This window comes from Poecile atricapillus, chromosome 29 (assembly GCF_030490865.1).
Source record: "Poecile atricapillus isolate bPoeAtr1 chromosome 29, bPoeAtr1.hap1, whole genome shotgun sequence".
NCBI lineage: Eukaryota > Metazoa > Chordata > Aves > Passeriformes > Paridae > Poecile > Poecile atricapillus.
This window is the reverse complement of record NC_081277.1, coordinates 450,940-477,283: the sequence shown is the minus strand read 5'-3', so window position 1 is coordinate 477,283 and position 26,344 is coordinate 450,940. Positions and strand designations below refer to the sequence as shown.

The window sequence follows — 26,344 nt, the reverse complement described above, 5'->3', positions numbered from 1 at the left end:
CTCAAGTACCTCAGCCTATGGGGAAAGAGAGAAAGGGACATGCGGCTGGGAAATTAGGATAAAAAGGAGGCTGTGCCCTCCAAAAATTTCAGAGACCCCAGGGGAATGCCCCATGGCCTCTCCCTTTATTCGAATAAAGTAAAAGGACTCCTCTGTCTCCTTTTTGGACATAAACTTCTGGTGTTTGTGGATTAATTTTCCTGACAATACCAGCTCAGAACTGGGCCTTTGTTTGTGCTCTGATATAGCTTGTCACATCTTCCAGACTTGGGGATATCACTACTTAAAAAGATTTTCCCACAATCCCAGTTGGATGTGAACTCTCAGACCTGTCTCTCGGTGCTGGTGCAACAGTCCGACCTTCCTCCCATGAAAGAAAGGCTGTGTGCTCAGACAGCTTATTTAATGGGATACAAAGGACTGCTTTTCCATTGTTTTTGTATATTCCCAGCAGAGTACTAGGAAAATTGTTTGTCACAGCACGTTTTACTCAGAAGTCCAGGGATCTACTATATGAACATGAAACACTAGTTCTAATTATGCAAAGGAATAATTTGCTAGAGAATTTACGTAAATTTGGCATGATAATTGTTTTCACGCCAGCTGGATGTTTTCTGGGGTGTTACTCCGTGGTTGAACGAAACAGCAAGATAATGAAGTGAAAAACGTTCCCCTAGCTGCTCCTCCCTGCAAAAAACCGGGTTATTTCCTCATTTCATGGACTATGCTTAGGTTCCCCTCCAGAAAAGGAACCCTTAAACGTCGGTTAGGAGCAGGCGGGGCAGCTGCGCCGCGAGCGCACCCCGCCAAACGAGGAGGAACGTGCAGCGGCCTCTATGTGGGACGTCCCCGGGTCGCGATGGTGCCGCCTAGCGGGGGCACGCCGCGTAGCTCCGGGCCTGAGGGCCCCTCGCCGCTCCCTGCCTTGTCAGGCGTGTAACGGGGGCGGGACAGAGACACGGAACACTGTGACATGTGGCGCGTGGGGCTCTGCCGGGCGCGATCCCGTACCGGCCCGGATCCCCGTCCGGCCGCTGCCGGGATAGTTACGAAGCGTGAGCGCGCCGTCTCGCTGCTCTCGTCACGAGGAGCGCGCCTCACCGGGTGCGGGCGCGTCGGCCAATCGCAGGGCTCGCTGCGGAGCCCCGTCCCGAGCGGTGGGAGCGGCGCTGGCGGCAGCCATGCTACCCGCGCGAGGGGCGGGGCCAGCGGGGGAAGCGCGGGAGGAGCTTTCGGGGGGCGGGGCCTGTGTGGAGAGCGGTTTCGGGGGTTTCGCTCCGGCAGAGCCCGGCGCCGCTGCAGCCATGATCCACAGCCTGTTCCTGATCAACGCCTCGGGGGACATCTTCCTGGAGAAGCACTGGAAGAGCGTCGTCAGCCGCTCCGTCTGTGACTACTTCTTTGAGGCACAGGAACGGGCCTCGGAGGCGGAGAACGTGCCGCCGGTGATCCCCACGCCCCACCACTACCTCCTTAGCGTTTACCGCCATAAGATCTTCTTCGTGGCCGTCATCCAGAGTGAGGTGCCGCCGCTCTTCGTCATCGAGTTCCTGCACCGTGTCGTGGACACGTTCCAGGTATGGCTGAGGTGGGCCCCGGTGGCTGGAGCGGGGGAGCCTCGGCACGGCCGCGCTGCGGGGGAGAACGGGCGGGGGGCGCAAAGAGCCCCTCTCGTTTTCAGCTGTTAGGTTATTTTTGTTTCCTGTCACGTAATTTTCATCCTGCGTTTGTGAGGATGTAGACAGGGCTTGCCGTAGCCGAGAATTTACTGCTGATAAGGATTACGATGGATTCGGTATCTACCTGTGCTCACAGGATGAACCTTTCAGCAATCAGTATTTCTGTTCTGCAGCCTTACCTGCTCTGGGAACTGTAAACTAGGACCAAGCTGTCCTTGATCTCACAAGGAACTTTTGCAATTCATAGCCACGTGCTTTAACGAACAACCTGCCTGTGCATTTACATCTAGTGATGCTTCTTGGAAGCTTCCTAAAGCAGTGAGTTTCAGGAATTGCCCCAGAGTAGCTGTATTCCCTGTGTACTATGGTTGACACATCTTCTGATCAGTTTAGGAAAACGGTAAAGATGTCTGTCTTCTGCCTGCCAACAAAAGGATTGTGTTGTCTGGATTTGAAATGTCTTGTGACCAGCATCTTGCCAGCATACAGGAAATGTGTGTGCTTGGCCAAACAAGTAATATGAGAGCTTTTGCTTCCAATATGTCAGAACCTGACTGTATTCTGAGTTATGTTTCTCTGACTTTAGAGAGTGGATTGGCCATTCAGACCGGCAGTGGATAGGGTCAGACCCTTAGGTCTTGTTTTTTATGAGGGTATGAGGCATGAATGTGTTGTCACTGACTTAGATGTATATTAAAATCTGATATGTCTGGAAAATAGTGTTTGTAATGCAGAACTAGGATTCCTCCACTGTCAGAGTATGCGTATACTCATTCTTTATGCAAAATGTCTGATCTCTTTAATCGACGTAAGTTAACTAGAAGCTCGGGTTTGTGTTTGTGCATGTGCACTTGCTCTCTCCATAAAGGTGCTTGAAGTCCACATAGAATAAGACAGAAAGTAAATTAAATGTTCAGCTTTAAAAATTGCTAAATTAGTTGGGACTGCAGATGCAGGAATTTGCCACATCGCTGGAGCAGTGGCCAAGGTGTGCTCAGTTGTACATGTCTGTGGGACTGGTGTGTTTGATGTGCTTGTAGTAATACAGGGAGTTTCAGTGGGTTTTTTTGCCTCCAAGAAGAGGCTCAAGTTCGTCCTGTGTGGGAGAGTACTGGACTGAATGATCACTAAGATTCTCTTTCAGAGAGTGTTGAGTAATTCTTTCTTTTGCACAGGATTATTTTGGTGTCTGTTCAGAGGTAATAATCAAGGACAATGTTGTGGTGGTTTATGAGGTGCTGGAGGAGATGCTGGACAATGGCTTTCCATTGGCAACAGAGTCTAATATACTTAAGGAACTGATAAAGCCTCCTACTATTCTGCGAACAGTCGTCAACACCATCACAGGTACAGGGAAACAAAAGAAGGTTAACGGGAGTCCAGGTGGTAATATTCCTGCATAAGTAAATTAGGACATGGGTGAAGAAAATTTGTGGTGTTCCATACCATTCATGCAGTACAGGTGTATTTAGGGAGTCGTGTGTTAGTGCTTTGCCTTGTGGTTCCTTCCAATTTCAACACCAGCTGCACTTTAGTTTTGCATTTGGTTTTGGTCTGATTTGGGGTTTTTGAACCTAAAAAAGCCAGATTACATTTTCGGTTACAGACATGACATGACATGACTACCAGGATGAGTTAGTTTGCTGTGAGTTTACACATCCTCATGTGTTAACACTTCCCCATGCATTACTGTAGTATGAGTACGGGGAATCAGGAAGAGTAATTGCTCTCCTACAAAGAAACAAGTTCTCGGGGATTAATTACAATTAAGCTCTATAAGGCCAAGGATTTGTTCTGCAGCATTGCCTAACTTCCGTGGTTGTTGATTCCCTTTCTTTTTCCAGGAAGCACTAATGTGGGTGACCAGCTTCCCACTGGACAGCTCTCTGTGGTGCCTTGGAGACGTACTGGTGTAAAATATACCAACAATGAGGCCTATTTTGATGTGATTGAGGAGATAGATGCAATCATTGACAAATCGGGTATGGAAGTTGCTCCTGGTTAAGCATAGGATAACTTGTCCTGATAGTGCCTGAAGAGAGGTTTTGAAATAGGTGCACCTTCATCCAAATGTGGGAAGCTCTGTTCCTATTTTTACTCTGGAATGTTGCTAACTTATATGTGCTGTTCAGTCAAAAATTTTACAGAGGCACCAAGATTTTCACTAGTCTTTGTTATTGAGGTCTCATAAGCAATTCTATATTGGGAAAATAGAGGATGAGTAAAAATCGTGCATAGCACTTTCCCGTTGTGCTTCTTAGTCATGTTAGAATTAGGAGCTGTTGTCATTGGCCATTAAAATGGACACTGCTGGTGTCCGTGGTTCTTAACTGAATGTATCTTCTAGAGGAGTCATTGTGAATGATACAGATGTTGAGCAGGCAACATAATGAGCCACAGCATTTCATTAAGAAAATAGATTTCCTTCCTCTTCACTGATAGTTTTTCCACTTTGGGATTTTTTTGATCAGCTTCACATAATCACCTCTGTTTACTTTATTGTTACAGGTTCCACGATTACTGCTGAAATACAAGGAGTGATTGATGCTTGTGTCAAGCTGACTGGGATGCCAGACCTTACTCTCTCCTTTATGGTAAATCTCAAGGACGTATCTTTACTTAAATATTTTGAAAGGGGTTTCCCAGCCCTGCTGCTAAGATCACAGCCTTGTGATGATGGACCCCAGGACATCAGAATCTGGGTATGCCAGATGAAAAGAGAAAGAAATGACAATGGGAACTCATCAGGAACTTCAGCAACTTAGAGCCTAAAAGAGCTTTTTCAGACTATTTGCTTAAAAGCCCATGTAATGTGTGCTGTGACTAAGTTTTTGAGATACAGGAGTGCTTTAAGCAGATATTCTGAAGGGCCACCTCTTTTATGAGTATGCACCAATGCAGTTATGTGACATGACTGAGTTTTCTAAAATAGGATTAAAAATACCCTAAAAAAGGATAGAGGTTATTGAGTACTGCTTTCACAAGGATATAACAGTGTCAGACATGTCTGAATGTATACACCTTCAACCGGTCAAGAGTGTGTCAAATGGCAGGTCCTTCATGGATAGAGGATTGCTAAGAAGAGGAGGTAATTTTAAATTATACTGCCTTCACAAACCTTGAGACTTTCTTTTTGTTTCAGAACCCTCGGTTATTGGATGATGTCAGTTTTCACCCATGTGTGCGTTTTAAGCGCTGGGAGTCAGAGAGAATACTCTCCTTCATTCCACCTGATGGAAATTTCCGCTTGCTGTCCTACCATGTCAGTGCTCAGAAGTAGGTGATGAGTCTGGTGCTGTGAATTATGAAATTTGGATCCTTCTGGCTAGGAAGAGGATAAAAGTAGGAACTTTTAAAGATGAGGTGGCATATTGAGCCAAGTGAAGTAGAAGTGCATGGTGACTTTTTGTCCTTGTTTGGGCAGTGATTCTGTAATTTCTTTCTGGCCAGCCAACATTTTTCAAAGACTACTAGCAGATTAACAAACTAGATAGGGAAAGAATTAGACAGTGTAGAGTAATCAAGCTGTTGATTTCATGTGTTTATAAAAACCTTTTAAAATAAAACAACATAGTTTGGTGCTCCTGTTAGGTTTTTGACATCTCTCTTAATGGAACCACAAGTTCTTGCCCACGTTTACACTCTTTTCTGGAAGCAGCTTGCCAAGTAATATTTACTTGGGGTTACAGCTGCTAAAGAAATTTTGCTAGACCTTTGTCAGATTTATCTCTAGTAGATGAAAAGGAGTGGCAAATGCAACCAAAAGCACAAACGTGAAGTTCAAGTGCTGCTGCATTGCCAGGACCCACTTGCCAGCCTGGTTGTGACATGCAAAAACATTTCTCATGTTTTGCTCAAGCCTCTTGTTTTATTTGAGGTAGTTCCTTGTTCTGATAAAACAGGATACAGCAAGCTTGATTACAAAAAGTGTAAGTAAGACTTGAGAATTGAATCCTGACTTTGCTCCTAACTCAAATGTAGGATTTCCTTCTCTTTTAAGCAAATAGGAGGGGAAGAGAATGACAAGGACTTTCTGTTTGTGTCTTTATTCTAGCCTTGTGGCAATTCCTGTCTACGTTAAGCATAACATCAGTTTTCGTGATGGCAGCTCCCTGGGACGGTTTGAGATCACAGTGGGGCCAAAGCAGACTATGGGGAAGACTGTAGAGGGAGTGATGGTCACTAGCCAGATGCCAAAAAGTGTCTTAAATATGACCCTTACACCCTCCCAGGGAACACATGTCTTTGATCCAGTTACAAAGGTAAGACAAAAGACAGAAATTAGATTTTTTTTATTTATTTTTTTTTTAATCTTTCTTACCAATCAGAAAATGAAGCCAGCCTGATCATGCTTACATTAACACTTCCATGAATACTGCTTTGCTGAAGGCAGCATGTTGGGGTGAGATCTTTTTCTGAACAACTGCATACTAGGAGTTTTCTTAATCCCCAGAACAAATACCTTGGTGTCTGAGTGGATTGTAATTCTAGCTACTTGGTGAGTGAAGAAAATCCAAGCACTGGTTTTGTATGATGTGCCATCAGTCTGCTGGATGGCTTACAAACATCTGCATATCTAGTTGTCATGCTCAGTGCTGCATGTTGGTATTTTGCAAACACTGAGGGTTGGTTAACGGTTTTGATTTGGTTTGGGATGTTCTGGTTTTGTTGTTTGAACCTGAGGAGTTAACTTTTTTTTTCCTTCTTACAAACTTTAATCTGAGGGGCTTACCTGTATGGCCTTTAGCACAAGTAGTGGAAATACAATTCATAGTAGTCTTTTGGGGAGCCCCATGGAAAAGAGAGGGAGAACAAAGGTTCTGAGGTATCTGCTCCTTAATCTGGTGTCTGGCCAATATGAAAGGTAAGATACTAAGAAAAAGACATTTTTCATAGAGAAATATTAAAAGCTGTCATTGGAAGGGGACACTTCTTTAGAGGGTGCAGCATTTGAGTTTCACTGGTGTATTTTCTGCTCCTTAAAGTTACTGTCATGGGATGTTGGGAAAATAAACCCCCAGAAACTGCCGAGTCTGAAAGGGAGCGTGAGTCTGCAAGCTGGGACATCAAAACCAGATGAAAATCCCACCATTAACCTGCAGTTTAAAATTCAGCAGCTGGCTATATCTGGTAAGTGACTTTGTAAAGAAGTGGAATGTTCTCTGCTGTGCCAGTGCTCATTCTGTATGTAGCTGAAGTAACTTCACAAACCTTCATGCTCTGAAGTACATTCTACCTGAAACACTTTCTTCAAGCAAAAAAGTTGTCTGCTTTGACTATATATCTATGGATTTGTTCTTGCTGGTGGTCTGTGAAACAATTTACCTGCATTTCCTTGCATTTTGTGCTTACAGACCGATGAAGAAATTTAGGGTATGGATGTGTTTGTAAAGAATGATTATAACAATTAGCAGTTGTCAGCTTTTCTCAGTTCTGTCTGCTGCTTGCTAAAACTTTCCCTGTGCTTTCTGCACCACTAGTATGATCTTCTGTCCCTTTATCCCAAAGGCCTGTTAGCTTTTTTTGTGGCAGCAGTCAGTCTTATGCTGTGTTTGTTTGCCTCTAGGACTGAAGGTGAATCGCCTGGACATGTATGGGGAGAAGTACAAGCCATTCAAGGGGATAAAATACATGACTAAGGCTGGCAAGTTCCAAGTCCGAACCTAGAGGCTCCTGATAGTGAGGAAGAGCACTTTTCCTGTTTCCCCTGTCCCTTGGCTGATGGATCCCATCCATCTGTTTAGGGTTGCTCTCTTGTCTGTAGTAGCATAAGCAGGAAAGCCAGTGCTCAGAGTGCTGGAAAACAGGGAAAAGTAAGGTTGACCTGATACCACCTCATTCCTACTTGAGTCTGAAGTATTTGGAACCATAGCAGATGGGAGAGTTGCTCAGGTCCCTTATGATTAGTGAGTCAGCTATGTAAGCTTGTATCACCATCATTTTGCTGTCTTAGAGGAAATTCTAGGGATTTATGGCCTTTTGTAGCTCCTTTTCATGTATTTTGTTTGTTTTTTATCCCTTTGTAGATGATACTAAATTGAATTTCCACAAACTTCAGTATGATGATCCAGCAGCTGCCTTCTTGGATCACTGGCTGTTAGGGTAGAAAACATCTATGTAGTTCTGAAGAACTGTGTAGTTCTTTCCAGCAGGGAGAATATCTAGGTGTTCTGCTTCAAAAGGTCTGGAAGAAGTGGAAGGGTAGATTGTTCCACCCAGGATGGGAAGTTGAGAAGCCTGAAATTGGGAATGTTGCTACAAAGGGAGGAAGTACATAATTTCTCTAGATATTTCATAAGGCATCCTGGTCATCAAGGATCTTGAGTCTGAATACAGACTTAAAATACATTCAGATCTTGTAACTGATGGGCAATGGTATCTCCATATAATTCTGCTTCTCTTATTTCATCAGTGTTTGAAGGTAGAAATTGTCCTAGGTTATTTGGGAAATCAGAAGAGACAGAGGAACTTTGGTGGTGAGAGCACTGATGGAATTTGAAGCTGTGGCTATGTGAAGATAACCACTGTCCTAGTAACTTGTTGGAACCTCTTTTTGCCTGTCCTTGCCTATTGCAAATGAAGGTGATACTGCTGTTTTCCTGCTCATTGATAGCTTTCTTTGAGATAATTGTGACCTGGTACCATTTTAGTGTTCCTCCTGTCCTACCTCATTTCAGTTCCTGTACCAGTCAGGTGCTGTGCAGATGCTTCAAACCTACACCAGATTTTCCACTGGGATCATCTCTTCCTCAAAAACTGTTGTTATAGCTGCCCATTCCATCCTGTGGTACATCCCTCTGTACAGCAAAAATAGGAAATGAGAGTCACCTGCACTGTTCATATTGTCTGTAACAGGCTCTTTGGCCACTACATGCCAATGTGTTTTCTCTTGGTAGCAGAACTTGCACCTAATCTGCTGTACACGTGACCACACACGTACGGCTGTGGAGTCCAGCATGTACAGTTTGTTTTGTAAACGGAACAAGGTGACTCTAGACAAAGGGTAGCATTTGTTCCACCTTGCATGTGGTGGACGCTTCCAGTGGATGAGTGGCATCTTGCTTGGATTGCAAGTTCCGGTGCAGCTGAAGAATTCCATAGCAGGTGGCATTCTGCTGAGGTGACATTACTGCTAAGCATGTTCAGTGCAAACAAAACCTTCAACAAGAGCATCAATAAAATTAATTTTTACATGTCATCCGTGTCATTTCAGAGTGGTTTTACAAGTTGAAATAAAGTTGCTATTTGAGGAGGAAGGTAAATCATGCCAATTGGATTGTGTATAGTGGGTGCCTTAGGGAGATAAATGTCTTTATGCAGTTGGCATTGTAAACCTGGGACTAAGTTGCTGTCTGATAAACTAAAATTAATTGCTTTCTTGGTAATTTTTCTTAGTGTTTCCTAAAAGAAGTGCTGAGCATTTCCTAGAACCTCAAGTGAAAATGCCCTTAGGAATGCAGCTGAACCATTTTTGTTTACTGGGTTGGGTAGCATGCTAAGGGCACTGCTTTGATTATGAAGACAAATACCTCATCACCTTCCTGCTCCTCAAATATCGATACTGCTTTTTGGCTTGTAGCTTTGATTTTTAAAGGGTCTTTTATTTACTGCTGAAGTGATTCATGTTACTCGAGATACTGGAAGATTTCTTATATATGTAAGGACATCAGGCCCTTATGACATGCCAGTCTGAAATGGTTGCAAGTTCCTATGGAAGATGAAGCAGGGCAGAAAGGGGAAATGGGGAACGTCAATGACGCAAGTTGGACATAAGAAGGATTTCTGGGGTTAAATATGAGGTGCAGCTGTGTACTTCAGTTACAAAAGATGCTGATGTTGATTTGGGTTCTGAAACAACTTGAGTATGACAATATATCAGCTGCAAAGTCAGAGGAAAGCAAGCAGGCAGATGGCAGTTGTTATTCTTAGACCTTGTCTCAAGATGGTGCTACTGTGTGCTGGAAGGGGACAAGTAGGGATAAAAAGCGTGTAAGTGGAAAAGTTGATGTAAAGACAGAAACAATCTCAGGGAATTTTTTTTATTAGAGAGGGATGTAATGGGTAAAGAAGACAGAGAAAGGCAGTTGAATGCACTGAGCTAGGTGGCAGCAACTTCTGAGAAATGAAAGTTAAAGTAAGGCTGGAGAATACTAGATGCTAGCTATTGGACAAGGATTTGGTAAATCTCCCAGATTAAGGGAGAAAATGAAGGACAAAGAAGCATTTGTAAAACTCTGGGGTTGATTCTGGGCCATTCTTTTAGTCAGCTACGTAGAAGATGTCTCAAAAGATAGACCAGGATGAAAGGAATGAACAAGTGCAGAGGTTGCAGCTAGGGCTTATCCAGCATTCTTTGTCAACTTGGATATTTAATGTAATGGTATTTTCCAAGAATTGGTAATAACTGTGAGGTAAAACTTTTCTCTGCAGCTTACGTTTTTGTAGGTTCTATTTTTCTAAAAGAGATTGTGTCAGGTGTGGTTCAGTTACATTTTATCAGTGGCTGTTAGATGGCATTGAGCTCAAATATTGTATTTAGTAGACTGCTTGAATTTCGAAACAAAAGTTGCCTTCCTGAGGACTATGACTTGCATTAGTCTGTGAAATAGTTTAGACTGTTCTACAGGCTGCAGGTATTTGGCAGGCTTGGAATGCCAGTACAGTGAGGCACAAGAGCGCATGGAAGTGGGCTCAGGGGAAATGAAGGGAAATTAATTTGTATTTTTCTCAAGGTTAATAACAAAATAAAATTAGCAACAGCAACAAAAAAAAACACACCAAAAACCTAAACTGTGACTCTTCATTAAAAAACGTATTTTCTCCTTCTACGGCCTGGAATATGAGACTTGTTGCTGAAGCTAACTGGACCACTGTTCCTCCGAGGCCATTAGAGAAGATCTCTTTGAGGTCAGTTTCTAAGCCGGTAGCTAGAAACTCACCATTCATAAAGTTGCCATTTACAAAACAACTTTGAGAAAGTAATGGCCATCTTACCAAATCTCTTCTATACCTACTTAGATTATTTATCTGAGTAGTTGTGCTAGTGGGTTATCAGAGAGCTCCTTAAAAACTGTTAGAGTAAACATTTTGAGTTTCAAAAATGTGTTGAATTTCCCATATACAACAGGCTAGTTTTCTAGCTACTGATTGATGCTAAAACTAAATTCCTTATGTACCCTCAATACAATGTTTTCCTTTTGTTAAAAGGTAATTACGCCTGGTTTTGCTTTACGAAACAATGAGGCACAAGAGAAGCTCTCAGAGAGGCTTCACTCTTAGGATGTGCATAGGTGGCATTTAGCGTCATGTGGCAGCAGCAGTGCAAGGAAGTAATGCCGATTACTGAGATTCTGGTTCATGATGACTTGGTTGTACCTGTCCTGTCTTCTGTTTAAGGACAAAGGCAGCCTTGTGATACCTGATTTGGCCTTTACTTGTGGATGTAAATCTAGCTACCAATACATTTGTCCTTTGTTTTGCTCTGCTGCACAGAAGAGAGAGCTTTTGCTTCGTATCCGATGATAATGCATAGAAATTTAATAGTCAAAAATATGCATTGATTCTGTGGCAGATCAGGCTGCTGTTCAAATTTTTACCCATTCTATTACCAGGAGCAAAACCAAATGAAAGAATAAAATGTCATAATAAGCATGCCATCCTGAATTTGCTCTGAGAGTTTGAGCTTAAACTTGGTTAATTAATTGGTTCCAAACTGCAGAAGCAAGTAGTATATTAATCTGGAAATAAATAGCCCGTGTCTACAGCTTTTGTTCTTTCTATTGAAACCAGCTTAAATTACCAAAGTGACATGGTATAAGGACAGAGCTTAAGGTATTCCAATTGTACAGTGAAGTAAGGAGGGAGGTGAAGTTTTCAGGAAATTAAATGTCCCCTTCAGTTCACACCCATTCCTAAAAACAGTACAGCTGCTAAAGAGATGCATGGTGCCCAGGTGTTGTCTCTTGGTTTATTCACTCGGCCAGAATTATTTTTTTTATTGCACTTATGTGATTTGATGCAAGGTGAAAGTTTGGTGATGTTTGGGAAAAGGTTGATTAGCTTCTAATAACCTGTAATAAGGAAAGGAGAGTATTTTGAGAACATGACCTTCCCATACATTGCAGTTTGCTTTTCTGTTGTACTAGAAGCATGTGGACAAACAGGAAGCCCTGTTAGCCTACTTAAAGCACACAGAAGGAAGCTGTGAGGGCATGGTCACAGGATTGCAAAGGGTTCATTTTTCTTTCTCAGAGTTTCATGGTGTCCTGAATCCAGTCAAGATAACGATTCACATTTGTATAAACACCAGGTGTGTCTTTGCGGCCACAGCCTATTCCCCAGCTGATGATTCCAATCAGATACATACGATCATCCTTCATACAGACCAGAGGTCCTCCAGAATCACCCTACAGAGAAGTAGCAGATTAGCAACAATCTCTTCATTTGGTTTTGCATTGTTTTTCCCACCCCCCATTAGGGATGCACTAGTGTTTATAGAAATAGTCTATGTAATATGCTCACAAAACAAGAGCATATTGCAGTCACTAAAGTGACTTTTACCCAAGTCACTTTTATGTTCCAGACTCCCTCAGTGCTCCTCTCATGGGGAGAGACACAGGAAAATGTAGCACTTAAGTGTCAAACTTTGTATGGTGCTCATTTATGAAATGCAGGTAAAATGTTGAACAAAGAGAAGAAGGCCATTATTAAAGCTCTAAAGATCCAAGGGGTTTTATACTGCTGTGTGTAACAGTAAAGCAAAATTATTAAATAGCTGTTTAAACAGCAAGGATGGGGATTCCTTTTTCCTAATGTTGTAGCTGCTTGTTCTCTGCCATCTTGTAGGCTTTCTTCTTCTTTTCTCTACTTTTCAGTAGAGGGGCAACCCCTTCCTTCTACAGAACCTCCTGCTGAGTGTTTTGCATGCTCACATAACAGAAAATACTAGGAAATGCTTGGGTGGATTTTCCTGTTCAGTTTTTTGGTATTTCCTGTATTTGGGATTTTCAGTCTGTGTTGCTCTGGTTTGATTGCTTAAGTGTTCCCTGCCTTCCCCTCCATGAAGGGTAGAGGAAGAGAAATGAAAGAGGAGCCACCAGTTCTGTTCTGTTCATGAAAAGTCTACTAGAACTGCCATGCAGGCAAATGCGTAACTTCTTTAAACTATTTTCTCAAGCTTTTTGTTTAGTTAGATCAAAGTACAGAGAAAAGAAAAGAGACAAGGAAAAGAAAAAAAAGAACAACAGAATTGGGTTTACCTTGCAGGCATCATCAAGGTTTCTTGTATCTCCTGCACATAACATATTGTCTGTAACTGTCCGGTTGTCTAGATACTGTGCTGTGCACCGACTGGCTGGGAACAATCTGACATGGCCTTCCTTCAGGTGCTCTGAATAGAATGGAGAAACTGGAAGAAAAATGACAATATAAATACATAGATATATATATATGTCTGTGTATGTGCATATATATATATATTTTTTTTTTTTTTAAAGTTGCTATTCAGTTTCCATAGTTTAGGGGAGAGTGAACAGAAGTAGCTCGGGCTAAACTAAAATTTCCTTGCAAAAGGGTCTTTTTGTATCTTGGGTGTTCCACTTCAATAATCAGAACAGCTTAAATCTAGTTGAGAAAGAATATTGTTTCTTCAGCATGCTAGAGAGGTTTATGTAGGCTCCAAATTAAACACTGCTGGGTTTTTTGGGTGGATAAGTCATCTTTGCGTAGTTATATCAATCAAAATGAAGTAACAGGAAATGTCTATGAAAATGCCTTAACTGTATGAAACAGTTTAACTGTTTAACTAACTTTTTAACATTAGACTTGCACTAACAAAAGTTAGATGCTTTGTCATACATAATACTGAGTAACTGGTATACTTAAGTTAGAATGGAAGAGATTTGGTTGGTTGATTTGGATATTGGTTTTATATCTATTATGTATAAATCTATATATAAATCTACATATATTTATTATCAGTTTTAAAGCTACAATTGCACAAAACTGAAAGTTGGCAGGATTGTTGTTATTCAGTAGAGTTTTGAATTACAGTTGCAGCATCTTTTCCCTCTCAGAGTTTATCCTGTACTTCCTGTAAGCAATGTTGAGGACAATCTTTAAAAGCACTTCAAAAACACTTTATGCCACACTTACATGCGGTGTTTTTAGGTCTGTTCCAAAACCCATATGGGTCCAAACTGTGATTAGGTCTTGTATGATGGGTGCTTAACAGTTTCTGTCTTACTAAGTTTACAAGTTAGAGAATTGAATGAAAATGGAAAAGGGAGAAAGTAAAATAAAGAGCTGGGGGAAGAGAGGGGGTGGTTTTTTGCTTTAAATGTAAGTGTGCCTGTATATACTTTCAGGCAGCTTTTATTTCTGTTTGTCATAGCTCACTTTAAAAGCAATTTAACTTGCCTTTTAATGTCTATCTGGGATTTATTTTTATTTCTTCAGCTTTTTTTTTTTTTTTTTTTTTTTTTTTGATAATTGTTACATCCCAGGAGCTGGTGAGGAAAGTTGTTAGTAAGATGCCCTAGGATGTGACCCCTGTTTAAAGAATTGTTCTTCTACACTCTTTTGGTGTTTTATGTACTCCAGTTACATCATCCTAGTTATGTCATTCCTTGTCCCCACCCAAGAGTTATGTCATCCCTAGTCTCCACTCCAGTTCTAGCATGTTCCCTGCTTTTGTTTTCCCTATTGGTTCCCATTCCCCATCACTCCACCCCCAAGACCCTGGTTGGCTGTTATCCCTTGGCTCCACCTTGGTACTACCCCTGTGCCCTCAGTCCATTGGCCCTCAGTTCTGATGCTCCGCCCTTCGCTGTCTGTGTATAACCTTAGTCCCTCCTTTGCTCTGGGTTTTTTGTCCCTGGTTCCCTTCTGTGTGAAATCAATGAACTCCACAGGAATACCATACAAAGAGCTCCTCTCGTACTTATCCATTGACCCTCAGACAACATCACGGTGTGTGAGTGCTCGGTGCTCAGAGCTATCCCTTCCCAGCGGAGGCACAAAGCTCTCGGGAAGGCGGTGGCTTCGGCAGCTCCTGCTGCGCTGCCACAGCTAATCTCTATAGCCAATGTCTCTTTTAGAATAATGCATCAATCTGCAACTGTATGGTATATCAAGCCTTGACAGAAATGGATTTCTGTCCAAATTACAGTATCTAATTGTACTGAGTACAGCAGATTTGGCGGCCCTGATTGCAAATCTTACGTCTTTCCTACCCCATCCACTGTGCCTTTTTTTTTAGTTTTGTACTGTGGAGAGTATCAAGGAAGACTCTACTATACAACTGACAGGACTCAGATGAATAACTTACAGCAAAACTTGGTTTTGAATAACTCCTACTTCAGCATACATTTTGTAGTGCTCATATAAGCCAATATGATACATTACACATTCAGTGATGCTAAAGACTTGAATTCTTTGAGGGCAGAGGACTCAAGCTCTGGACATGTAGACATGTATCTTGTACTTACATTCTTCATTTCTTCCATAACCAGAGATCTCACATTCAGTCCAGTCAGGCAGCTGCAGCTCTGGCATGGGGAGGCAGGCAGCACGGACAGTGCTTGTTTCAACAGCACAGTCTTCTGCATCTGAATTCAACTGCAACAGAGCTGAACAAGGAAAAAAGATCCCCACTTCATCAATCACAAACTTGAGCCAACCATGACCTCCAATCACAAAGTCAGGAAAGTTCTTACCAATATCATTGTTGAAATTTTCTGAGTCAAATCTCTGATGCACAGTGTACTTCTTCACTTGAAACTTCTGTTCATTTTCCTCGGGAGTTGCTCGGGAAGTCCTACCCAGCACAATCTTCAGCTGATTTGTACTAAAGCTGAAGAACAAGAGAGTCCCTATTCCTGTTAACTAAAGTGGACCCTCCCCTTGAAGATGTGCCATTGGAAGGTCTGGGGTTTTTTTTAATTTTAGCTCTATTACTACTTTGTTACCCAGGCAGCTTAACTTCAAAGTGACCTATTTGCCGTCATTTTTGTTCTATATGCTTACAGCCATCAGGGCAAAGCTCCTCTGCCAGCCCCTTGCTGTTCTCAAGTTTCAGATGGCTCTGCATGTGTATTGACAACTTTGTTCTTGAGGTATCTGATACTCTCCTGTGGTACCTTAATGCCATCCTGTTAGTTTGCCCAATTAAATGCCTCTCTGTAATGTTCAACACAATTAACTATAATCTTTAGTGCATCATTTAGTGCATTTTTACTGGGATAAAGAGGGGTTTTTCCAAGTCTTTTACCCTTCCAGTAAAGCTATACTGGATGCTTCTATTTTCCAGACTTTTTTCCCCCAGATAGTACTGAATCCTCAACTTACCCTTCCTCAAAACAGTGAGCAGCTGACAAAACCCAGCAGGAGCTGATCAGAATTCCTCCACAGAGGAAGTGCTCTCCAGGCACACGGTGATACTTCACAAAGATGGCAGCTTGCCATGGGTGAGCTGCAATGTCTGTGTAGGAACCACCTTTAATCCTGTACTGGCGTACTCTGCGCTGCCGTAAGCCACAGGTGGCTGTGGATGAAACCCAGAAATAGAATTTTTATTTAGGCACTCTTGCTTTGGGTTAGGGTTAAGAGCCTGCTAGTCACCAGTCCATGGTGAGGCAGGCTGCCACGAACTGTTCAGTATTTGACTCATCCCTGTTTCCTAGGAAACTTGTATTCTGATTTGAAAAATACAGTAAGGAAACCCTTTCCTGTCCTCCATTTCTGCAATCTTCCCTTCTGGTAGAGCAAAAGGCACTTCTGTGAGAGTGGAGCTACAGAATCTCTTTCTGCTCCAAAAAGCTCCTTTTTTGTTTGTTTGTTTACCTCCAGCTCTTTTTTTACTGGAAGATGCTTGAGTGCACTACAGCTTTTTTTTCTCCAGATCTTATTTTAATACAGATGACATGCAGGACAGTAATGCTTCCAAGAAAGAGAAGAACCAGGAGTGGTGGTGTCCTTACAGCAAGTAGGCACATTGCAGTACTCCCATGTGAGCCGATTTCCTTTCAGGACATGGCACCAGGGCTTGCTGTCATTATCAGGATTCCTGCAGCATAGGGAAGAGAAGAGCTATTTGTATTATCAGATCTGTAGAGACCTAAAGGTATCAGACTATGCCCTGAGTGTATTCTTTTTGATTTTTCTAGAGATACAGAGGGCCCTAAGGGCCCATGAAATTTGCACTTGAGGAGTCTAATCTTAGAGAAGCATAAATAGATCAGGTGGAATAAAAATACTATTGGGAGTGAGTTTCATTGCCACCAGTAATTTTGTGTATTTCCTGTGCTTTACTAGTCCATGTAAAAGACTAGAGCCTTGCTTTAAGAGTACTACAAGACAGTTTGATGTTTGTTTTTTTTAATTCTATAACCAACTACATACCTGCAGAAATTGTGACTACCAAGACCCAGCCGGTAAGCATCTCTTCTCCAGGCAGTATATAGCTTGTTGACAAGGATTTGAGAATTCCACTTCAAACAGGTAGCTCCAGAACTGGTGACACTGTGGCTGCCACGGTAATCTGTGCCTCGTCCAGATCTGCAGTTGGTGTTCCTAACTTCAGTAAGAAAGCTGCACATTAAATGATTGATGCTAACCTGCCAGTTGTTCCTAGGTGTGATTTCTGTCAAGGCATCTATATATTACCTTTATGTGTCTCATTCTCTCAGTTTCATAAATACTAAAAATCTAAATATGATATAACATGAGAGTATCAACTTTTTAGGCTACAAAAATAGCCCAAGAGAACCCTTATATATGCAGTGAATATTGGAAATTCCAAAGTCATTTCCCTGTCCCCTGCATGTACCTTTTGAACAGGAGGGCACACTGCAGTGTTCCCAGGCGTACCTTCCCCCTTTGTAGATATAGCACCAAGGTCTGGAATCCTCATCTGGGTTTCTGAAAGAGTTACAATAGATATCATTATAAAGCTATTGTCTGTAGTGTCATGTAGGCCATCTAATTTGCTAAAAGTCCTGCTCTGCAGTGAAGATGTGGACTGAACTATCAGAAGTTGCTAGAATTCCTATTTTAATTATAAAACTGTGGAGTACATTGAGGTGACGATGAGATGGCCAGTAGCTAGCAGGAGTGTTTGTGCATGCTTGTGCACTTTAGGTCATGTACAGGAAGCACTGTATTTTTAGTTTTGATCAGGATTTGAAGTTGTAGGAAACTGAATTACAAGTGGAGTTTAGGGAGGACTGAGAAGGGGCAAGGGAAAGACTGTGGGGTGAGAGATACTTGCATGATGTAGTCTGCCATAAACATCCAATCTAGGAAGATCTGAAGTTCAGATACGTCTACAGACGTTGTAATTACTGCTCACGGGCTGCACAGTATCTGCACCTGTGCCGAGTGCTCTCTGCTTGGTATCAGACTACAACAAGCAGCCATTCTTTTGCTCCAGGCTCTTAGAACAGGCTGATTCCTGTGGCTCTGACCTGTATGTAGTCAGCCCCTCACCTGCAATAGTTGTGATTGCCCAATCCCAGCTCAGCAGCATCCTCTCTTTGGCCGCTGTACATCCAGTCCACCAAGCCATTGCTATTCCAATTTAAACATTCAGTTCCACTCTCTGTCATGCTCCAGGTACCCCTATATGTTACTCCAGTGTCTTTGTAGCATTTAACTTCAGTATCTGAACAAAAGGGAACAAAATGTTAGGACAGCATCCCAATTCTTTCACTGCTTCTCTGTTCTGTTTAAACTTGGCTTTCAGATGTCTTGTCTAGTAAGTCAGTGAAAATGGCGTCAGGCAGACAGTAAACATATGACAGTCTTCAGTTACAAAATTCAGTTTTATTAAGGGACACCTAGAACAACCCAGGTGTCCTTAAAGCATTAGCTTTAGAATAAAAAAAGACAACTTATTAGAGAGCTTGGCCTTCAGCAGAAGCTTCTGGGTACCTCATCCTTGTGCACTGCATAGCTAACACCAATAGCACCGTTCACAGTAGATGATGTGGTATACTTGCCTATTTCACACTGCTTCCCTGAGAAACCTTGGTGGCACTGGCAGATGAAGAGCTGTGGGGAGTAATATGCCTGTGAACATTGGCCCCCATTGTAGCATTTATTTCTAGTGCAGGCTGTGGAATAAGCAAAAGCCAGGAAATACTGTTAGATTTCACAGAAGCAAGAAGCTGGCAATGTATATACATCTCTCATTTTCTTGTCAGTCTCCTCTAGTCTGTTCTGTTTTTCTCTACCTACCTATTGCCATGTGCTTACATGTGCTAAGCACCTATTGCCATGTGCTTACAGCCTTTTTGTGCAGTGCTTCCATTATTTCTTCATTTCATTCTCTCCATATATTCTATTTGACTTCCTTAGCCCCATGCCCACTCCTACTTAGTAGTGCCCGAGACAGTGTACACTGGTGTTTTCATTTCTATCCTTTTCTATTCCCAGACAAATTTTCTGTGCAGTAACTCTGGCCCTGACAGTGGAGCTCTTTAGGATGATTAGATGGACAATCTCTCACCATTTCCTTTTTGCTTTGTCACACTTACCTCTGACAGGCACAGTGTGGCAGCGACTCTGACCACTGTCACACCTACAGTATTCTATTCTGCTCCCTGAAAACCTCAGCCAGGTCCCCCTGGGTTGGTAAATTTCTGCAGATGAATTATCTGTGCAAATGGCTGTAATCAGAGAAAGGAAATCCTCATTTAGAGATTCAGGGAAAAGACCTGGCTGAGCAAAATGACTCCCTTCTATTTCTAGGAGAAAAGTATCTGTGATGGGAGCATCTGTCTAATGGGTTACCCTTCTTTCTTCTCAGACCACAACTGTCCCATCTCTCTTGCTGCTGGATGTACTATTCCACTATTGACTGGCCTCTTTTTCTTTTTCTTCTTTTTCAAGAAGAGCAGAGGGAGGGAAAACTTTGTTGTGGATGGTATTAATGGCCTGGTATTTTGCCTTCTCAATCTCTCGCCCACATAGCCATGACAAAAAGCTTTCAGGCTCTGTTTCTGCAGCATCATTTGCTTTCCCCTCCGATGTTCATAATGCACGGTTGAAGTTAGCCTGGCTTACCTCTAGATCTGGCTCCACGTTTGAAACGCACGTATAAGCCCTGCAAGTAAAGAAAGTTAATTATGTGAGTAACTGCTCTCTTAAAAAAGATGAGCGAACAAGTACTTTCAAAGAGTCAGTCCTTTTTTTGAGGTTATGTAAATCAGGGAAGCTCTGAGGAAGTGTCTGCCCTCTTGTCAGACAGTACAATGAAAAGTGCCTCTAGTACCTTAGTATGGATTCCTAAGAATTGTAAACAGTTGCCATGGATTACCAGGTGATTGCTTGTCATCTGAGTGACACGAACTTGGGATGTGCTGTACTTACATTGTGTGTTAAGTCATTATCTGCTCTTGGGGCATTGCAAATGCTAACTAAAGCTTGTCAGCTTTCTGCTGCTTGAAGGAAGTTCAAGCAAATAATTTCCAAGGTAAAGTCAACAAGCAGTTACTTTTGCTCACTGAGATGCAGTTTCCCCATAAAAGTTTGTAGATTGATTATCTTTAAGAGATGTCTTCTGCAGCCAATTAAATTAAATATTTTTGATAAAGTTTTATGGAAGAAACCAGTTTAGAAAGCTTCTTCAATTAGGCCACAAGAGAAAGAAGGTAAAAAGAAAGAGGAAGGGTGGGATAGCAATTTTTTGAAAAAGGGAGTAAACGTTTTAGAATTGTATAACATTTACTCAAGCTGTGTGCAGTCTGAGGCTTAAAGTGAGGAGACAAGGGAACCATTGATGTGCACTTTGAAGTGAGAGTAGTGGTGAAGATGATGACCATAGAAAATGAAAGACTGGTTACAATGGAACTCATTAATAACAGTGAAAGGTAACAGTGAACAGATACACTGAGAATACCTGGAGAAGACTTCGTTACTGAAATGGAAACCAGCCAGGATAACACATAACACATCCACAAAAAGAGGTAGACTACTTTGTAACATTTTCCTTCCTCTGATTTCTAGTGAGCTAAGCAGATTCTCCTGCCTGACGCAGACAGCTGGAGTCAATGGTAAGGAAGTGCTGCTGAAAATACAGGAAGATGGCAAGAGAATTAGCCTCATACCTGGCACTGGGCAGTCATAATTGCTCCCACCAGCACAAGAAGACATGGGAGTTTGCCTTCCATTCTGAATGTTTTCCACATCAGCTCCAAATCTCAAATTATCTGTAGAGACAAAAAATACGATGTTGAACAAAGGAAGTTTACAGTGTGAATGGAGTTCAAGGTGTAACTTTAAATGGAAGTTTTAAATTATGAAAATTCTTTTTATACATTTTCAACTCGTTGCTTCTCAGCTGTCTGGTCTAACTGTCCTGGTCTTCCCAGGAAAACTGTCAGGCTGGACTTGTGCAGGTCCAGATGTGCTGTTACTTGATAAACTTAGAAACTTGATAAGCAGAAGCACACTCTTTTATGTCTGGAGGAGACTGAAGAGTGTTTCTTGGGGAGTAAGACAGAAATAAATTCCAAGTATTTTTTCCCTAAATTGCAGAATGCCAACAGTACCATGTGTACTGTTAGAAAGATGGGCTTGTCTGATGATGCAGTGTAATGGTGATTCGAATGCGCTAATTGAGATTCATATTACTGACACCTACTTAAGAGATCTCTTGCAGAGTCACAGATGTCTGCTGAAGGGTCATTTTGTGGTAACAGTGGTTTAAGAGGATTTCCATTTTTTTTTGGTATGACTGCTGCTTTAGGTGAGAGTGAAGGCTTATCTCTTGTGTAGAGGATGTGTAGGCAAAATGACTTTGCTTGATGATAGGTGAGGACAGTACTGCTATGTCTCATATTTTCAATATTTCTACTGCTTCTCCCCAACTAAGTTTTTAGTTTCTACTGTTATCATGTGCTTTTTCTAAAAAGGCAGAGTATGGCAGTTTTGTTCTGATAGTCTCATTTATTTGTTGCAGCATCTTTCTGTATGTCACTTCTATGCAGTCACAACTATACATTATTCCCTCTAATCCCTTCAGCAGATTTACACTTCAAAGCCCTCCTCAGTCCACCGGGAAAAGTTTCTACTTTCTCAAAATCAATTTACATAGTCTGACTCCTATATCAGTACTCTTGGAAGAGAACATTCATTGATCCCTAGTGGGAGATTGTGAAAGTATGATGTAAATGTGGTGAAACCCCCCTGCTTTGAACAAGTCCCACACCATTTTCTCTCTTCCTTTTAAAATATAATGCTTCCTATACAAACCAGGAGCTGGGAGTGAGATAAGAGTAGCAGGCACAAGATACAGGGAAGAAGATACAATTTAATTTCCAGTCTCTAGGATTACCCTGAGGTTCCAAATATTTGAAATAATATTCAGGCACTGTTGCCCACACTATCATCTTTTTATCATCTATGTTATATGCATAAAGCTAACCCAATTATTTGAGAAAACTGCTTCTTCCAGGAATCATGAGCTCAGACTCTGTTTATATAAAGCCAGAGAAGGCAGCTGGATAACAGCTGGTGAAATTGGAGCATGATATATGAGTCATAAATTGGGATTCGAGGCTAACATGGAGAAAGACTGTGGTTTTTTAGTAGGTTTGTTGGGTTTTTTGTTTGTTTGGTTGGTTTTGTTCTTTGTTTGTGTGTTTTAAAATTTGCTCAAAGCAAAAGGCATGAACAGTCCAGTTTCTGAAGCACAACCAAGAGTACAGCAGGATAATTTAGGACGTCATTTCTCATCATTAGGCTGCAAAAAGAGGGGACTGAAGTTTCAAGTCAGACTGAAAAGATTCACAAGAACATCCTCCAAGAACCTTAATTACTCCATGCTTTATTTTTGGATCACATCTTGATGATAAAATCCTTATACTTTGGAGCATCTCTTAGTGATTTGTATTGGTCTGTAGATTTCACAGTACACTTTTTATATATTTTCAAGCCATTTTTCACCTCTTAGGAAACATTTTGCATTGTATAACAAGCCTTTTGAAAAGCAGTACAAGTGATTTCCAAATAGGCATTAGCTTCAATTGAATCTGAACTAAATCAGCAGCATTCCCAAGGCTGAAGTGAATAATCTGAACTGCTATCCAGTCACTTGGTTTCTGCTGTAACCCTGTGTTACAGTATCCTTACTCCCTGTGCTGTGGCTCATTATTACAGCTATGCAGGCTTGTGTTCTGAATCCCACAGTGGCAATGTTTTAACTTGCTAATTATTGGTATCACTGGTGATCTTCGTTGTTATCTGAAGGCTTGAAGTTCTTACAACTGTAAGAAACAAGATTCTGGTAGCTAAGATGCTTTCAAGGAAAGCTTTGTTCAGTGAAACTACTTAGATCTACTTAGATCTGGGTTGAGCTGCCTTGTTAGAATTTCTGCCTGGGAAGCGCAGTAAAGAACTGTTGAGATCTTATTTCTGAGGAACCTGCTAAGATGCCCCAAAAACAAGGCAATACCAGTGAATATAGACACACACACACACACACACACACACACACACACACACACATACACACATATATAATTTTTTATTTTTTGATTTTTTTTTTGTGGGAGGACAGCTACATAAAACTACCAGGGAACTGTAGATCATTTTCAGGCAGTACCCAGAAACATCTTTTAGACTTAAAAATATCTTTTTTATTTTTTCTTTGCCTGGAAGTCTGACATGAGAAGTCTCTACTTAAAAAGCCACCTGCATGGCTTAATCAAGTTTATCTCATATATTCACCTGTACAAGTAGGTTCTAGCCTTACACAGCATGTGTTTATACTGCAAAATGCTGTAGATAGTCTCTCTAAAGTTGTTTTGCATCAGATGCCACATCCTAGCCTGTTTAGGCTGTCTTAGATTATAATGCTCTAGCCTTTCCCCCACTTCTCCCCTTCTCCCTGTGGGATACCTATCCTTCCTCTCAGGGCTACTGTCCCACTGTGCATGGAAAACTGGTAACAGATGTCACCATACGTTTATTTTTGATTTTGGGAAAGGTACAACTTAGGCCAGTCAATTGAAATGTCTTGAATGATAAGCTACATCAAATTGAACTCATATGGCTGTTTGAAAAGTATGTTTACAAGGCTCCAAGCATAAACCTGCAAGCAATGGTAGGGGTCTCATAAACAGTGTGTGCCTTCTGATCTCAGCCTATTTTTCCTTTCTGATCAAAAATATTAAGCTGACAAGTCAAAGACCTAGATGTAATGTTCTGACATTTTGATCCTACACTTTCAAGTACATTAGGACATAACAATATGTGATACCCTAAATTTGTCTCTTTCTGCTGAAGCATCATTAGCAGGAACATTTAAAATCCCACATATTAACCTATTATTACTAACAGCCTTTCTAAGTGGTAATAATGTTACCATTATCTTACCAATGTGGAATAAGACCTAAAAAAACCCTCTAACTTATCAAGTGTGAACAAGAAGTCATTAATCATAGAATCATTTAGGTTGGAAAAGACCTTTAAGATCCTTGAGTCCAACTGTAAAACTAACATTGCCAAATCCACCACTAAACCATGTCCGTGTGACATCTATAGATACAAAAATTAAAAGTAGCTCTCTTTCCTCCCAATGACATAATGCATCCATTCCAAAATACGTTGTTTCTGAATCTATAGCACTAATAGCTTTCTTGATGATGATAAACTATCTTGATTTAGTTTAGGATTGAAGCCTTCTGGATAAAGCATTTCGGTATATCCTCTTTCTGCACTGAGCAGACCAATAGCAGATTTGAACTATTTCTCCTTAAATATATAACAAGTTTTTGGGGGAAAGAGCAAAAAACCCAAAAGAAAACAAAAATAAGATGCTATAGCCTTTGAAGACATTGGAGGAAATTAATTACTCAAAGTCTCGCTTTGTTTATGGAATCATTCTCAGTATTTCCTGTGGTTTTGGCCACCTTTAAGGAGAAGCATATTTAGGGAGAACTAAAGATGACCCACCCTCTTCCTCCTCTGTGTCCCTCCATTATCATGCTTTGGAACCTGGGGTGAAAGCCATAGTCTGATCTCCTCCAGAAGACTGTGCCTTTCATGCCAGGGAAGATTAGATAAATTCTCCTTTTGCAGCTAGTTCTCTATGTCTCCGTACCTTACCATCAAGATATTTGACCGTATCTCTTCCTTTAAGTTCTGCTAATGTCCTTTGTGCAGGACACTCCTCCTTGCTTAAATGGTCAGAGCCCAAGGCTGTCAGCCCTTTCCCTGGAAAGTTCCATCTTTCTTGAAACAACGGAAAGTTAGCAGCTTTACCCACACTATGAATCTCTTCAAAAGCAGGAAGGCAATAGCTCAGTTAGTTAACTATCATGGTGCTTCAGTGGGATTTATTAAATAATAATATTTTATTAAATATTTATTTTATTTTATTTTTTATTTATATTATATTTATTTTTATTTTATTAAATATTATTAAATAGTATTTAATGACAGTGCCATTGATGTCGAAAACAGGAAATACCCTCTTTGAAACAGGTGCAGAGTAGTGCCTACCTTTTTGCTTTTTCTCTTCTGTATTCTCTTGATGATTTTCTTTCCAGACCAGTCTGTGTTTGTGTTTCCTGTGTCTCTGCTCCGATCTCTCTGTCCTGCTCGTAGCGCCACTCGAGGGGGTGGAGACTCCCAGGGCCTTGGGGCGTGCTGTCTGCATCCCACCCCTTCCCGAGCATCTAGGGGATGGTCCAGGCGGGCGGATGGCGTCCGCATTGTCGGGGAGGGAAGCTGCTTGCTGGCATGCTGCTGGGTTTTAGAGACAGTTTTTTTTGTTCTTTCTCTTTTCCAGTCAGAGAGCAGATTCAGTCTTCAAAACATTTTTTTCCCCATTGGACACCTTACTGTTCAATGACAGACTAGCACGTGTCCCTTACAATGAATTGTTCTGTCCCATTATGCTTCTCTAGGATTGTTGAATGAATGCATAGCGGTGTTATTTATAACATAATTAGAAGTCTGCTGTATGTAGACTTAGTCCTAATAATGAAAAACTCCAGAAACTCCTGTTTCAAGCACAAGTGTGCTGTACTCCTAATTAAGATGTTTGGCAGAGAGGCCCTGACCCACACGTGGAGCAAAGCATGCCCTGAACAGAGCCATAAGAGAAGAAACAGTCAGGGGAGCTTGCAAGTTAAATGAGAAAAACTTCTAATGAACTTCAGATACAAATAAGGAACAACATGTTGAGGGCCAGAGTTAAATGATCACTGATACTACTCATACTAGAAAATTAAGATCTACTCACCAGGATGTGGTCATGAGGTATTCAGTTATCAAAGTGTGGCAGATAAATGTGATGATCAGTTTTAGAGCTGATCTTAGGGCACTGTTATGAAAACAGTCAGTGGTGCAATTGTTACAGCGATGAATGTGTCCTACCTACATAGAACTGATTCACTAGCAATCAGGCTCCTGACAGAATTTAGTGTAAGATGTAAGAACCAGTATGTGAGGGACCTCCATTTTCAGGAAGCAGTTGCATGGAGTCCTCATTTGGAAAGCACGACCCTGGTTATTTTGCATGATGGTAAAGATGAAACACTGGGTACTCTGCATATTTAGCTCTTCTCTGCATGGAGATCTATGTCAAGATTATCAAATGTATTTCTCCATGAGTCACGGTGCTGGTGATAACGTTACTGCCATAAATCTGATTTAAG

The 26,344-nt window shown here is 41.4% G+C and overlaps 2 protein-coding genes across 4 annotated transcripts; one reads left to right on the top strand and one right to left on the bottom strand.

The window, feature by feature from the left end:
* The first annotated feature begins 518 nt into the window (after positions 1-518).
* On the top strand, positions 519-8,877 carry AP3M2 (adaptor related protein complex 3 subunit mu 2). The gene is made up of 8 exons (XM_058859250.1): positions 519-1,577; positions 2,855-3,026; positions 3,524-3,661; positions 4,188-4,273; positions 4,822-4,955; positions 5,734-5,941; positions 6,665-6,809; positions 7,246-8,877. The coding sequence occupies exons 1-8, from the start codon at positions 1,182-1,184 to the stop codon at positions 7,344-7,346; spliced, it is 1,380 nt and encodes a 459-aa protein (XP_058715233.1). The 5' UTR covers positions 519-1,181; the 3' UTR covers positions 7,347-8,877.
* An 80-nt stretch (positions 8,878-8,957) lies between these two features.
* PLAT (plasminogen activator, tissue type) lies at positions 8,958-25,320 on the bottom strand. Of its 3 annotated transcripts, none has more exons than XM_058859247.1 (14): positions 25,185-25,320; positions 20,786-20,887; positions 19,743-19,782; positions 19,214-19,345; positions 18,677-18,790; positions 18,165-18,339; positions 17,506-17,597; positions 17,079-17,253; positions 16,658-16,743; positions 16,026-16,221; positions 15,395-15,531; positions 15,167-15,307; positions 12,938-13,086; positions 8,958-12,085 (listed from the first exon to the last, which is right to left on the bottom strand). In XM_058859247.1, exons 2-14 carry the CDS (start codon positions 20,864-20,866, stop codon positions 11,927-11,929), a joined length of 1,677 nt encoding a protein of 558 aa, XP_058715230.1. In that variant the 5' UTR covers positions 20,867-20,887; positions 25,185-25,320; the 3' UTR covers positions 8,958-11,926. The 3 variants fall into 3 exon arrangements, with proteins under 3 accessions (XP_058715230.1, XP_058715231.1, XP_058715232.1); XM_058859248.1 differs by having other exon boundaries at positions 15,167-15,286; XM_058859249.1 differs by lacking the exon at positions 19,214-19,345.
* Positions 25,321-26,344: the final 1,024 nt, after the last annotated feature.